This window comes from Hippoglossus stenolepis, chromosome 15 (assembly GCF_022539355.2).
Source record: "Hippoglossus stenolepis isolate QCI-W04-F060 chromosome 15, HSTE1.2, whole genome shotgun sequence".
Classification (NCBI taxonomy): domain Eukaryota; kingdom Metazoa; phylum Chordata; class Actinopteri; order Pleuronectiformes; family Pleuronectidae; genus Hippoglossus; species Hippoglossus stenolepis.
The window spans coordinates 25,010,440-25,026,075 of NC_061497.1; the positions used below are offsets into that span (position 1 = coordinate 25,010,440).

The window sequence follows — 15,636 nt, forward strand, 5'->3', positions numbered from 1 at the left end:
TGAGAATAACGAAGTTTACTTCCTGCTGCTCCGTGTTCCCAGCACACACATATCAATGCTCTTTATCAGCTTCTGTATTGATAAAGTCATTAATCATTTTCAGCTCATAAAACTGATCACAGGTCAGAGTCTGATCCTTGGACCTCAGATTATAAATCATACAGGAAACTGAGGTCTTCAGGAGGAGAACACTTTCAACAAGCAGCTGATTTATTGATCGTGTGCTTTCCCTGAAGTCGACAGGATGAAGCAGCGTCTGTCGTCTCTGGAGTTTTGTCTCACCATCATTTCTTTTCTTCTTCTGATCTGTTGTGTCGGACTGATCGTGGTTTCATGGATCAGCCTCGGTTCTGAAGGTAAATGAATGAATCAATTAACTGATCGGTCCTCAGAGGAGCCCGATGACGACTGTTAATGTGTTTGTGCCGAGGTGCCGTTGAGCCTGTGGTGCTGAGTGGTCGGATGGTGATCACACAGGGCGCTGACTTCTCTGAGGAGCTGACGAACTGCAGCAGTCCCCCCTTTAAATCTTTGGCCTTTGATGTCCAACAGCTGGTGAGAACTTTTGCTTTGAAAGAAATAGAAACAGGAAGAATCCCGACAGCAGCTTTATTTATCAGCCTTTATTTTGAAAGGCTACAGGTGGCCTCCAGTTATCAGCCTTTATTTTGAAAGACAGTGAGGTTTATAGTCCATCTGATCTCATGAGGGTCACATGTAAAAAATGTTCATGCATTACATCGCCAACCTGCTATCATGCTAACTTGTTAGCCTCAGCAGCGTCCATGTTCTTGTTGCCTGGCAACACACACTGTGCACAAGACTTCTCACAAGCTGGTGCAATGAAAAATGATGTTTCACTCTGATCAGGTTTAACTAAACCCTATAAACTGATGTGACCTCTGATTGGTCGACAGGTGTCTGAGGCGTTTGGCCTCACTGAGCTCAGGCGACTCTACAAGTCCTGTCAGGTGTTAAACTTCAGGTCAGAAATTTGATAAATACTAATCAATCACTTTGAAACTGATCAATCACATTAATACTGATCACTCACACTGACCAATGACTTTGAAACTGATCAATCACAATGTATTGATTCATCAATAACAGGGCTTTTTGATTTGATATTGATTACTCAATTGATTGATAGATTATCAATTCAATAGTCACATTTGAGTGATTGATTATTTGACTGATGATTTATCTCTCCTGATTATCGTATTGATGAGGTGATTACTTATTGATATTTGTTCTAAGTCAGGGAAGCGTGGCCGTGACCGTTGACCTCAGGTTTTATCATATGATCGACGTGAAGAAGGCGGAGCAGCAACTGGGGGCGGGGCTTACAGAGGCAGAGAACAGAGGATTGGTGATTGACAGGAGCAGCATCCATATCACAGGTAAACAAAGTGACAGTGAGTTGACTGTGACGTCACTGTGAGGTAACAGATTAGAACAGATTAAATGATAAAAAAACAGATTAGGTCATATTAGATCAGAGTAGAACAGAATACATCAGATTCGAACAGATTAGATCAAATTAGATGAGATTACATAAAAACAGATTAGATCAATCTAGTATAGATATAAAGTTAGATCAGATTAGAACAGATTCAAACAGATAAGATTAGATGAGAGTAGATAAAATAATAACAAATTAGATCAGATTAGATCAGATTAGATCAAATTAGTTCAGATTAGAACGGACTAGAACAGTTTAGATAATATTGGAGGATATTAGAAAAAAAATTCACTTAAACATAAAATTCTCTCAAACGTTTTTTGATAGAAAGAATTTATGTTTAAGTGAAACTTTTTTTGCAGAGAAACGAGACCAGACGACGGAGACACAGACAAGCATCACACCTACAACAGGTGACAACACAAGTCATTAGCACACACGTCATACACACTTTGTACACACTAATGATTGCTTTGGTTTCCATAGCGATGTGTCCTCCTCATCAGAAACACTGCGCTGATCGATTGACGTGTGTTGTGATCAATCATTTCTGTGACGGGGTCTACGACTGTCCTGATGCCTCCGATGAAGACACCACTCGCTGTGGTCAGTGCTTATAGATAAAGTTTTATATGGTAAACGCTTTGTATTTATAAAACACTTTTCTAGTCTTGAAGACCACTCAAAGCACTTTATATCATAATAGGAGTCATAGATTTGTGATTATATATAAATATATATATATATATATAATTAGGGCCCGAGCACCTCCGCTGGGAGGCCCTATTGTATTTCGAAGGATTTGTATTTCCCTTTTGGGCTTTTTCAGGCCTAGACACTCAAATTGTTGCAGGAAATTCAAAACCCCAAAAAGTAATTGTATTCTAGAGTAATTTGAAATGGGCGTGGAAAAATGGCTCAACAGCGCCATCTAAGGAAAAGCCCCTCAGTTAGCTTTCACCGATCTTCACAAAAATCAGGACACCTGTGTATCATGACCAGACGCACAAAAAAGTCTAGTGGTGCATTGTGAAAAAAGCAACAGGAAGCCCGCCATTTTGCATTTCGTGGCCATTTTGGCCATATTCCACATTTTTACTTTGACGAACTTGTCACAGGGCTTTCATCAGATCAACTTCAAATTGAGATGAGTGTAATTTAAACAAGATGGAGATATAAACTAACTCAAAGATCGATTTTTCGTCACACGGTGTGACCGTGGCGTGGCGTCAAAGTTTGATTACACGCCATCAAAACACGAGGTTCTGTATCTCGGACATACATGGTCCAATCGAGTCCAAACTAGTCATGTAAGACAAGTGTCCCGGCCTGATGACATCTACACAGAAATCATGACTTAAAATCACAGCGCCACCTGCTGGCTACAGGAAGTGACTTGTTTTATACTTTGATGGACTGCTCCTTGCTGCTTTACAATAAACAGCTCAAATGAGCTGAGACAAGTCATTGGACCATGGTCAGAATTGTGACATTTCCTCAAACCATGTAAACATTGAGGTGCAGCGAAGGATCATCCTTCGCCAAAGGACACGATGTTGTCATAACTCCAGTGTGCATCGTCCTATCACTGCCAAACTTCTATCACATGATTATAGTCCAAGCCTGAACAGCTCCATGTGTCAATATTTCCTCAGTGTCATAGCGCCACCTACTGATTCGCCATGAAACAGGAAGTACTTTGTAAATCCCCTCTGCATTATCCAACCGCCCCGAACTACTGACCTATGATCACAATCCTGACCTGAACACATCCATATATTAATATTAGTTCAGGGTCATAGCGCCACCTACTGATCAGTGTGAAAATTAAGTTGTTGTAACATTGTCCAATTGACACAAAATTGCTCACACTACATCAGAGCCCCTACTTCAACAGATATATTAGTCTGTAGGTAATAATAGTGATGGCGCCACCTACTGGCAACAGGAAGTAAGCTTTGTTTTACAACTATCATTCGATTTACATAACATTTTCACAGTGTGATGTGCAATTAATAGCGTGGACCGTAATGAGCAATTAGCAGGCAAGGATCGACGTCGCTCGACGGACGCAGGAAGTGAAGCGTTATCCTTCCCGCAGTGCGCAAAACGCATGCAACGCAGAGACGTGGGCTTGGTCATTGATCGCTCTCTCCACCGACCGCAACAGGCTTCAAAATGCCTGTGCTCGGGCCCGTCAGTGCTACAACGTAGCCCTAGTTCAATGTTGTTATTGTTTACACACTGTACACAGTAACATTGACTGTTTGTGTCCTTTCCACTATAAATATATATATAAGACAACTGATAGTATCAGCATTCTGTTTCCATAGCAACAATGTGTGATGGACAGTTTGTGTTGAGAGGACCGACAGGTTCCTTCAGCTCGTCCAACGTTTCTAAAACGACTTTCTGTCGCTGGATCATCAGGTGCTACGACTACACAAATTATACACACTGTACACACACTCTACACACACAATTACATTACAATACATTACATGTCATTTAGCTGACACCTTTATCCAAAGTGACTTCCAATTAGTGCATCCAACATCTATATATATATATATATATATATATATATAGATAGATAGATAGATAGATAGATAGATAGATAGATAGATAGATAGATATAATACACACTGTACACACAATACACACAGATTATACACTGTATACACACTGTCCACATAATACAAAAATTCCACACACAATACACTCATCATTCAAATTATACACACAGTTCACACAATACACACACATTACAAACACTGTATACACACTATATACACCTACTACACACATGTGTCCTGTTCCAATGACTGAAGTGTGTTTTCACTCTGATGAGTTTAATTGATGTTTGTGTTGATTTTAGAGTCGATCAAGGTTTTTCGGTTCAGATACATTTTCATCAAACACAACAAAACATCAACAACCTGAAGATTTATGAAGGAGTCGGACCAAAAAAACAGCTCACAGGTAAAGAAACCAACTTACTGACTAACTAACCAACTAACTGAGCAACTAACCAACTAACTAAGCAACTAACTAACCACCAAACGTACTAACCAACCAACTAACTAGCCAAACAACTTTATTAACTAACTGACGGACTAACAAATTAATGAATGAACTAGCTAACCAACCAACCAACCAACCAACCAACCAACTAACCAACTAACCAACTAACCAACCAACCAACTGCCCAGCTAACCAATTGACTAACTGGCTAACTAACTGATCAACTAACTGACCAACCAACTAATCAACTAACTGGAAGACTAACGGACCAACTAACTAACCAGCTAGGCAACTAACCAACCAGGCAATTAACCAACTAACCAACTAACTAATTAACTAACCATGGATTGACTCAGGTCATGACGCATCGACCTGGTATTGCAGTACCTCTAGGAACGGTGCACCAGTCGATGGCAGTGATGCACCTTGATGTTTGTTGCCACCAGCCAATAAAGAAGAAGACTCAGGTCACCTGACGACATGTTGATCTGATTTGTAGCTGAGCTCTCGGGCTCCGCCCCTCCTAGGACAGTGTGGCTGCTGACGGACCAATCAACTGTGGAGTTTATCGCTGATGATGTCACCAACCTGTCAGGATTCAACGCCACCTACAGCGCCACTAACTTGTCCAGCCTCTCTGGTAACACGTCACACCTCAGGTTATATCTGTGATTATGTTTTTGACTGATTGTTTGTTTGTTTGTTTGTCTCAGATCAACAGAAACTGACCTGCACCTTTGAGCAAGGCATCTGTTTCTGGAGGCAGCGGCAGGACGATGACGATGGAGACTGGATTCGAACAAACGGCTCCACGTTTCCTCCGCTGACCGGACCGAGTTTCGACCACACGCTGGGTGACGGCTCTGGTGGGTTCGATGTGGATGATGTTATCACATGAGAGGGGCTGTTTGTTATCGATACATTATTGATTATTGATCAGTTCAACTGTCAGGTTTCTACATCGTCACACCTTGGAGTCCCGGCCAATGGCTGAAGAGCTTCAGGATCCACAGCCTCCCTCTGACTCCGTCCACGCAGCCCATGTGCCTGAGCTTCTGGTAAACAACAACTACCATAAACATGTAAACAAGTAAACAACATGTAAACAACTAGAATATGAACAAACAACAGGTACCACATGTTCGGAGACGATATCCACCGGCTCAGAGTTCTGCTGCTGCGATCAAACCCTGCAGTTACCTTGGTGTTCCAGAGAGATGGTAACTATGGCGACCACTGGAACTACGGCCAGGTCACCCTCAACTTGACGACGAAGGGCACGGTCAGTGACATCATGGAGTGATCATGTTATTGATCCTCACCAATAGGTGATTGGTTGCTGGTTGACCTCTGACCTCTGCAGGTGGAGTTTGAGGCCCTGAAGAAAGGAGGGATGAGGAATGACATTGGCCTGGATGATATCACTCTGACCGCCAATCCCTGTGGCCCCAACCCTCCTGAACCAACTAATGTCCCACCAACGACCACCCCGACCCCCATGCCAGGTGAGATTAAGACCACGCCCCTACATAGTCCACGTCCCAATATCTGGTAAACCACTTTGGCCGCACCCCTTGTACCAGGGTGATATTTAGACCACGCCCCCTATGTCTCACAGGTTACTAATGAAATCCTACTGATCAGTTTCTTTTTATCTGACTGGATCCCCTCTGCTCTCATTGGTCCAGCTGACTGTGGAGGGCCCTTTAACCTCTGGGAGCCAAACTCCACCTTCAGCTCGCCAAACTACCCACAATCCTACGGGAACAAGGCTCAATGTGAGTACAAGTCCTGTGATATCATGTGATCTGTGATGTTATGTTTACCTGTCACCCATGTTGGGCCGGTCAGTTACCCATGATGCTCTGCTGCAGGTCTGTGGACTCTCCACACGGTGGAGGGTCAAAACATTCAGCTCCACTTCCTGGACTTTGACGTTGAAGCAACCTATGACGTCGTAGAGGTGCGGGACGGGGCGGGATCTAACTCCACCTTACTGGGTGAGGAGGGATTACCCATAATGCTCTTCAGCATCGTCCTGTTTTCTCTTCTCGTTTTTACTTGTTTTTATTTTTTCAGCTGTCCTCACTGGGAACGATGGCCCCACCCATGACTTGTTCTCAACAACCAATCAGATGACAGTGTGGTTCTTTACAGACACCTCAGGTTACGGCCGAGGATTCAGCGCCAACTTCACCTCTGGGGTCAACCTGGGGTCACCAGGTGAGTCAGAGGTCAGACTGAAGTTTATATCAACAGATCACAGCTGTATTATTTATTAGGATGAATGATTATTTATTAATATTATTGATTATGGGTCTCGTGGTTTGTGAACAGCTCCGTGTGCAGCCGGTCACTTCCAGTGTCAGACAGGAAGTTGTATCCATGGTATCCGTCAGTGTGACGCTGTGGTCGATTGTCCTGACGCGTCTGATGAAGCAGATTGTGGTGAGTCTGATGATCAACACAGGATCAATGATATCATGATATCTTGTTTCCTGGCAACAGTTTCTGTGTGTGTGTGTGTGTGTGTGTGTGTGTGTGTGTGTGTGTGTGTGTGTGTGTGTGTGTGTGTGTGTGTGTGTGTGTGTGTGTGTGTGTGTGTTAGTTGTGTTACAGGTGAACGGGTCAAGTCGTCTCCAGTTTCAACTCATTTCAACTTTGTTTACTGTCTGTTCTAAAACCTGGACCCATCACCTGTCTCACTTCACCTGTCGGTATCTTGGCTACAGGTAACACACCTGTCTCACTTCACCTGTCGGTACCTGTCTCACTTCACCTGTCGGTACCTGTCTCACTTCACCTGTCGGTACCTGTCTCACTTCACCTGTCGGTACCTGTCTCACTTCACCTGTCGGTACCTGTCTCACTTCTCCTGTCGGTACCTCTGCAGGTCAGGGGAAGCGTCTCTGTTTACAGCTTTGCCAGAAGATTCGCCATTTATGATCGTCACAGTCACCAGCAACGGAAACATGGAAACCACAATCAGGTACTAAAGACCAGAACCAGAACTAGAACTAAAACGAGGGCTAGAAAAAGAATCAGAAACAAAACCAGGACCAGGATCAGATCTATAAATGAATCAGAACCAGTTGAATATTTATATATTTATATGTAATTACTATATATAATACAACAAAATGTGTTCATTTTCACTAAAGCTTTTTTTTTTACAGTGAAACCTGCCCCAGTGAGGAAGTGATTTCATTAAACTGTGACAACCAACGTGAGTAATCGTTCTCGTGTTGTTCTCCAGAGAACGATTCATTGGTGTTCCTGAAATAAGCTTCACACAGAACTTCACACCCTCTTCTTCTTCTTCTTCTTCTTCTTCTTCTTCTTCTTCTTCTTCTTCTTCTTCATTGTTCGGTTTACTGAGGGTTGGCATCCAACGTCAAGGTGCATTACTGCCACCTACTGCACCTCCGACCTCCTCATGCAACAAATGCAACAAAACTAGTCGAGCACTTCCTCCTCCTGGTAAAGAATATTTACGGCCTTTTTATTTAACTTGTTATTAAAAATCATCCACACACCGTCACACTGTGAAACACCATGAAAACTAAGGGATACAATATTACTAGGGATGCACCGATATGGAAATTCTTGGCCGATACCGATATTTAAAACAACAATCTAGCCGATAGCCGATGCCGATACCGATATTTGTTTATTACTTGAATAATATGAAAAACAGAAAAAGTGACAAGTGTAACTTTAGATGCCATGTTGAAATCCTTGGTGGTATTACCCCCTCTTGAAATGTCGGCTGAACATGTCTTGCAAATTGCTAAACGGCGATCTTTCTCTGAGACAGTGAAGAAATCCCACACAGCCGACGCTGCCGACATTGTCTCTGCTGTTTGTATGTAGTACCTGTTGCGCATGTTCACACCACCGCATTTCTCCGCGCCGGTAACCCGCGATTCTCCGCTTGTTGTTGTATGTAACCCGTTCAATGTCGGGTGTCGGGGGTAAATGACATATTCTCCAAGCAAGCCTTTAGCCCCCCCCCTCTCTCTTTTTATCTATATGACTGCTTGTGTGGCTGTAGTGGATGGGCAGAGGGGGACATTTAATTATGTGATTGGGAAAATTGGGAAAATTAAAACTCCAGGACAACAGAAGGGGAATACAAAGTATGGGATGCATATTTGATCATTTATATCATATAAAATATGTCATTTATATCGTTTAAAATAATTTTTCAGTCTGTTTCCTGGCGCGATACGCTCGCTCGCACGCCGAAACCATCGGTGAAGGGCGCGGCGCATCGCAGCCCATGTGAACCGCACAAAGGTTTAACAGGGGGGGGGATGGGAGGCGCCTGGCTTTCCTTGGCGCTGCGCTGCGCTTCAGCGCCCGGTGTAAACCCGGCATCAGTGTACTATAATCTGGATGCCAGATTGGCAGGCTGCAGAAAACATACCAATGAACATCGGCCAATGTTATCGGTGAAAGTCAAGTTTATTACCGATACGCCGATGGCAGTAAACGAGGCGAATATCGGCCGCTACCAATATACGGCCGATACATCGGTGCACCACTAAATATTACAATAAATAGAAAGACAATACTAATAACCTGCACAAAGATTCAAAGGGTAAACAAAAGACTCTGGACCATTAAAAACAGCCAATTTATCAACTTAAATTTAAATGCCAGAACCAGTGAAAAAGAACAAATGACCACAAGCTAATTAAAGTGCAATATTTTAAGCCACAAAATCAAAGAAAGTCATACAAAAACAATCTATCACTTACAACAAATATAGAAATTCATACAAAAAGAAAATAATAACTGTCCAGCTCTGTATGCAGCTCTTAAATGTGACAGTGTGTTCAGTTACAAACAAAACGAACTTCTACTGATGAAAGGACAACTCAACCCACAGCTTACAGGGGAGTTTCTTTGTCTCTTGTAAACTTCCAGCATCCATCGCTACACTAATCAAGGATTCTTGTTATTATTTTAAATTATATTAAATTATATTATATTATATTACATTACATTACATTACATTACATTATATCATATCATATCATATCATATCATATCATATCATATCATATCATATCATATCATATTATATTATATTATATTATATTATATTAAATTGTATTCTTATATTATATTATATCATATTAAATTTACTTATATTATATTATATGTTGTGTTCTCTTGTCCTGTGTTGATACATCTGAATTATTCCTTCTCATTAGTGAGTCATCCGCAAACTCTTCTACAGAAATCTGTCAATTGTTATTGTTTTTGTTGAGGGTTAATTATAAACAGAGTGAAGTTAGAAAACTTTGTGATCATCCTACCTGGTTTATCTGCACTGAAGATTTTATGTATTTTTTATTACTGTTCACATGTGGCTTATATATAAGTTTGAATGATTTACTGAACTGATGTTATTTTTTCATACATCACATGTCGACTGTTTCAGAGTAAAACAACTGACACAATCTTCAGACCCAAGTTCACAACTTTTCAAAATAAAAGCTCTGTCATACAGCTCAGTATAAATCATAACAGCAACAAAACAAACATTGTGCTTTTACTTTGAAGACAACTTGCCAAACAGGAAGTGATTATGTGAACGTTGTTGTCATTATGGAGAATGGTACTTGTCCAACCGATATGATGTAATATATAAAACTAACTGAGGACCTAGAAGAAGACATGTTCAACTCAGTCCACAGACTGAAGACACACTGCCCCCCCACTGACTCATACATAGGGCTGGTCTGGACTGCTTTTTAAAATTGTATTCATATTGAAGGAATCAGGTGTTCAAATCAAACTCAACACTGAACTTTCTCTGGTGATTTATAATTAACACACAGACCATTGTTACCGTTAGTTACTATTGTTACCATTAGTTACCATTGTTACCGTTAGTTACCATTGTTACCGTTAGTTACCATTGTTACCATTAGTTACTATTGTTACCGTTAGTTACCATTGTTACCGTTAGTTACCATTGTTACCGTTAGTTACCATTGTTACCATTAGTTACTATTGTTACCGTTAGTTACCATTGTTACCGTTAGTTACCATTGTTACCATTAGTTACCATTGTTACCATTAGTTACTATTGTTACCGTTAGTTACCATTGTTACCGTTAGTTACCATTGTTACCGTTAGTTACCATTGTTACCATTAGTTACTATTGTTACCGTTAGTTACCATTGTTACCATTAGTTACCATTGTTACCGTTAGTTACTATTGTTACCGTTAGTTACCATTGTTACCGTTAGTTACCATTGTTACCATTAGTTACCATTGTTACCATTAGTTACTATTGTTACCGTTAGTTACCATTGTTACCGTTAGTTACCATTGTTACCATTAGTTACCATTGTTATCATTAGTTACTATTGTTACCGTTAGTTACCATTGTTACCGTTAGTTACCATTGTTACCGTTAGTTACCATTGTTACCATTAGTTACTATTGTTACCGTTAGTTACCATTGTTACCGTTAGTTACCATTGTTACCGTTAGTTACCATTGTTACCATTACTTACCATTGTTACCATTAGTTACCATTGTTACCATTAGTTACCATTGTTACCGTTAGTTACCATTGTTACCATTAGTTACCATTGTTACCGTTAGTTACTATTGTTACCGTTAGTTACCATTGTTACCGTTAGTTACCATTGTTACCATTAGTTACCATTGTTACCGTTAGTTACCATTGTTACCGTTAGTTACCATTGTTACCATTAGTTACCATTGTTACCATTAGTTACTATTGTTACCATTAGTTACCATTGTTACCATTAGTTACCATTGTTACCATTAGTTACCATTGTTATCATTAGTTACTATTGTTACCGTTAGTTACCATTGTTACCGTTAGTTACCATTGTTACCATTAGTTACCATTGTTACCATTAGTTACTATTGTTACCGTTAGTTACCATTGTTACCGTTAGTTACCATTGTTACCATTAGTTACCATTGTTACCATTACTTACCATTGTTACCATTAGTTACCATTGTTACCATTAGTTACTATTGTTACCGTTAGTTACTATTGTTACCGTTAGTTACCATTGTTACCGTTAGTTACCATTGTTACTGTTAGCAAACTCTCCGTCTGATCTCAGTACAACATGCTGATAAAGTGGGAGGGGTCTCAGGCTGAGTGAACTGAGATGATTTCAAATAAAAAATGACCAATTATCTGTGTTTTAGCTTGTGGAGTTCGTCGAGTCACTGATACAACGAAGGAGACAGACCAATCAGAAGAGGGAAGGCTGGGTCAAGGTAAGAAAATCAAAGTTTGATCTAAACTATCAGATCTGATCCTGGTCATTGACATTTCGTTGGAGTTTGTGCGTTAGTGTTTGTGTTTTGTGTTTCCTGTTAGCTGTGGGCCGGGTAGTGGGTGGAGCAAATGCAGTGAAAGGGTCGTGGCCGTGGATTGCGTCTCTTCAGTGGCAAGGACGTCACGTGTGTGGAGCCTCTCTGATTGGCAGTGATTGGCTGCTGACTGCTGCTCATTGTGTCTATGGGTGAGATAATCATCACGACTCATATGTAAACACAGAATCTATAGAATCTATAAAACACACGTGATGTATGAAATATATCATGAATAAAATCTGATTAGACATTAAAAATGTGAACATGTTGACATAATGAAGACTGCAGCCTGTAGCTGAGCTGTTTAGAAGCTTCCTGTGTTTGTCCAGCAGGTGTCCTCACAAAGACATAAAGACACAATAAAGACACAATGTCACTTCCCCCCTCACAGGAAAAACATCCACCTCCAGTCCTGGACTGCTCTTCTCGGGCTTCACTCTCAAAGCGAGGACTCTGCGGGGGTTCAGACCCGACGAGTTGATCGCATCGTCATTAACGGACACTACAACCGACGAAGCAAACAGGCCGACATCGCCATGATGCATCTGGAGCAGCAGATCAACTTCACCCGTCAGTAAACACAGCATTGATTTAGTGAAGAAACAATATCTCATCCATTATTGTTGTAATACATTTGCTCAGGTTTGTTTAGAATTTCAACCAATGATTTCAAATGATGGTATGAAATTAAGTTTTCAATATAAATCTATGCTGAATAAAATAAGCAAACTTCAAAATAAACAACAGTTTTATGATCCACAACAATTGTCAACCGGAAGTTACTGTTTGGTCATGAGGAACGAAGAGTTTCCTTTAATGAATAAACAACTGTCCTCTGCAAAGAAGTTTTTTGTCAGGTCACCAGTAAAAAGCTTTTTTGTCACGATAAATCAAAAACTTGTCTTACAGAGTCGATCCAGCCACTGTGTTTACCTGCTGAAGGTCAAAAGGTCAAACCAGGAAAACAATGTTTCATCGCTGGATGGGGACGAGACGTCGAGCAGGGTGACACACCTGTCTCTCTCTCTGTCTCTCTCTCTGACAGTCACCTGTCTCTCTCTTTCTCTAGCTATGTGTGTCAGCACTTTTTCACCAGAGAGATTTGTTTTAGTTTCTTCATGTTTGTGTCCCGTGTTAGAAGCTCCTCAACACCCCCCCCCACACACACACACACTCAGTGAATCAGTGGAGGATCCTCTGCTGTGTTCACACTGCTCCTGGATTTAGACTTTATACAGGAGCTCAGGAGGAGAAAGACAAACCGAGTCTCACTCTTTGTGTTCACACATGATCCTCCAGAGGAGATTCACAGGATCCTCTCCTGCTGCTTCTACCAGATGGAAAACTGACCATAGAACCAACTGAGAGGAGGAAACATGCAGTGGAGTTCGACTCCAGCTGTTCAGGTCAGACGGTTGTGAAGTGGACTCTGCTGCAGCTTCTTCTTTCCTCAGTTGAGTCCTGGGGACCAGGGACCTTCAGCTCTGACATCATCAACTGACTGAGTCTCAGATGGACATCAGCTCAACCACCCCCACCTTCACTACACAACAAGCTTTTCTCTACAGCAGTCTGTCTCTCTCTCTGACCTGTCTGTCGCTCTCTCTGACCTGTCTGTCTCTCTCTCTGACCTGTCTGTCTCTCTCTCTGACCTGTTTGCCTCTCAGGTTCTCCTCCTGATGTTCTCCAGGAGGCGAAGGTTCCTCTGGTGGTTCAGGATCAGTGTCAGCGTCAGTTACCTGAGTACAACATCACCTCCAGCATGCTGTGTGCTGGGTTCCCTGAGGGTGGAGTCGACTCCTGTCAGGTAACAACTCGATTGGACTCACCTGGACTCAGGTGTAAACCAGCCTGTTGAATCAGGCCCTGTCCTCCACATGGCCCTTGATTGTTGTTCTCGTGAATGGATCTGAGAGTTCATTGGTCGGTTGGACAGTAATGTTAGTGTTGTTTTATTAATAAAGATTTAATGAATTTGTTTCCAGGGTGACTCTGGTGGTCCACTCATATGTCTGGAAGATGGATACTGGACTCTGATTGGTCAGTATCTCCCTAACATCAGGGGCCACACAGTTTCACTGGAGGGCCAGGTGTGGCCCTCAGGCGGCTGTTTGCACACACACACACACACACACACACACACACACACACACACACACACACACACACACACCTAACTGTCGTGACTTTCGCGGGCATTGACTTAACCATAGTTACTACTTCCCCAACCATTACTTTAACCTAAAGTTATTCTTTACCTTTAACCTTAACCTTGTAATTTACATAAATTTCCAACCGGGGACACCTGCAGGTTTTATAACGCCGAGATGACAAAACCGCTTTATTGTCTTTGCGTTATAAAACTTGCAAAGCCGGACCGAGGCAGGAGGCGAACTAAGAGGCTGCTTTGTGCAATGTTGGCAACAATGTGGGCGTTACATATAATTCTCTGAGCTGCATCATATAAATGCCCTTAAGAGTATAATACTAAACTAATACTGAATTAATAATAATAATAATAATAATATAGTGATAATACCCTTTAGATACATGAAAAAAGTATGAATACCAAAGACAGAACTTCTTGGTGAGGGCTCGGATAAACTGAACGATGGCAGTTGTCTTCACTCATTTCTGAAAGGACTGATTTCCCTCCCTGGTGTCGAGCTTCATGAAGCTGAGGACTGAAGAAATGTTATGTTCTGATTGGTTCCTGCCAGGTGTGACCTCATTTGGGATTGGCTGTGGACGACCTCAGAGACCTGGAGTCTATGCCCGAGTCTCCGCCTTCAGCTCCTGGATCGCCCAGACCAGACGCTCCTCTCTCTCCCTGACATGACTCTACTAACCCTACTGGAGCATCTGATTGGTTGAACCTTTATTATGAGTCATCGTCTCAATTTGTGATTGGTAACATGTTGTACACTCTGCCCTATAATGATAAACTAATGATGACATCATTCTTTATGACCTCTGTCAACCATCTTGTCTGTTTCCCCTAATTAAGTAAAATACTTCTTCATCCTGCGTCTAAGTACAGTGTGAAAAATCTGCTTTAAATCATCAACTTTAATTCATAACACATTTACTTTGGTACAAAGTGCTGTGAGCTGATTGAGTACAACAACCACAACATAAGATAAGATACACTTTATTGATTGATTCACTGATTACAGCAGCAAATCATCAAAACTAGTTCCAGAATAGAGTAAAAGCACAACATTTGTTCTGTTGCTGTCATGTTTTATACTGAGCTGCAGGACAGAGCTTTTATCTTGAAAAGTTGTGAGCTTCGGTCTGAAAATTGTGTCCGATGTTTAACAGACTCTGAAACAGTCGACATTTGATGTATGAAACAATAACATCAGTGTAGTAAATAATTCAAACTTATATATAAACCACACAAGTGAACAGTAATAAGCCCTTAACCCTCTTGTTGAGGGTTAAGAACAGAGGATGTCTCACCTTGTTAAAGCCTATGAGACAAATTGTGATTTGTGAATATGGGCTATACAAATAAAATTTGATTGATTGATTGATTGATAATAAAGAAAATTCAGTTTCATCTGATGAAAATCATTGACTTTAAAATTTCAGTGCAGATAAACCAGGTAGGATGAACACAAAGTTTTCTAACTTCACTCTGCACCATAGACTGTTTATAAAAAGCTCTGTATTTTTAGACAAGCTCCAGCAGGAGGAGGGAATGAGTTGCATCAGACTAAAAACCAGAAGAAGAAGAGGAAGAAGAATTGGTCTGATGTA

General features: G+C 41.3%; 1 protein-coding gene across 1 annotated transcript; it reads left to right on the plus strand.

Moving 5' to 3' along the window:
- Positions 1-244: 244 nt before the first annotated feature.
- On the plus strand, positions 245-15,284 carry tmprss15 (transmembrane serine protease 15). Its single transcript, XM_047343555.1, has 27 exons — positions 245-356; positions 431-555; positions 918-985; positions 1,258-1,400; positions 1,825-1,875; positions 1,949-2,068; positions 3,796-3,892; positions 4,341-4,444; positions 4,986-5,126; positions 5,200-5,352; positions 5,439-5,544; positions 5,618-5,768; positions 5,850-5,991; positions 6,175-6,264; positions 6,361-6,486; positions 6,566-6,709; positions 6,824-6,934; positions 7,095-7,218; positions 7,380-7,475; positions 7,663-7,712; positions 11,701-11,772; positions 11,876-12,020; positions 12,263-12,441; positions 12,781-12,876; positions 13,539-13,678; positions 13,857-13,911; positions 14,592-15,284. The coding sequence occupies exons 1-27, from the start codon at positions 245-247 to the stop codon at positions 14,708-14,710; spliced, it is 3,060 nt and encodes a 1,019-aa protein (XP_047199511.1). The 3' UTR covers positions 14,711-15,284.
- The last annotated feature ends 352 nt before the right edge of the window (positions 15,285-15,636 follow it).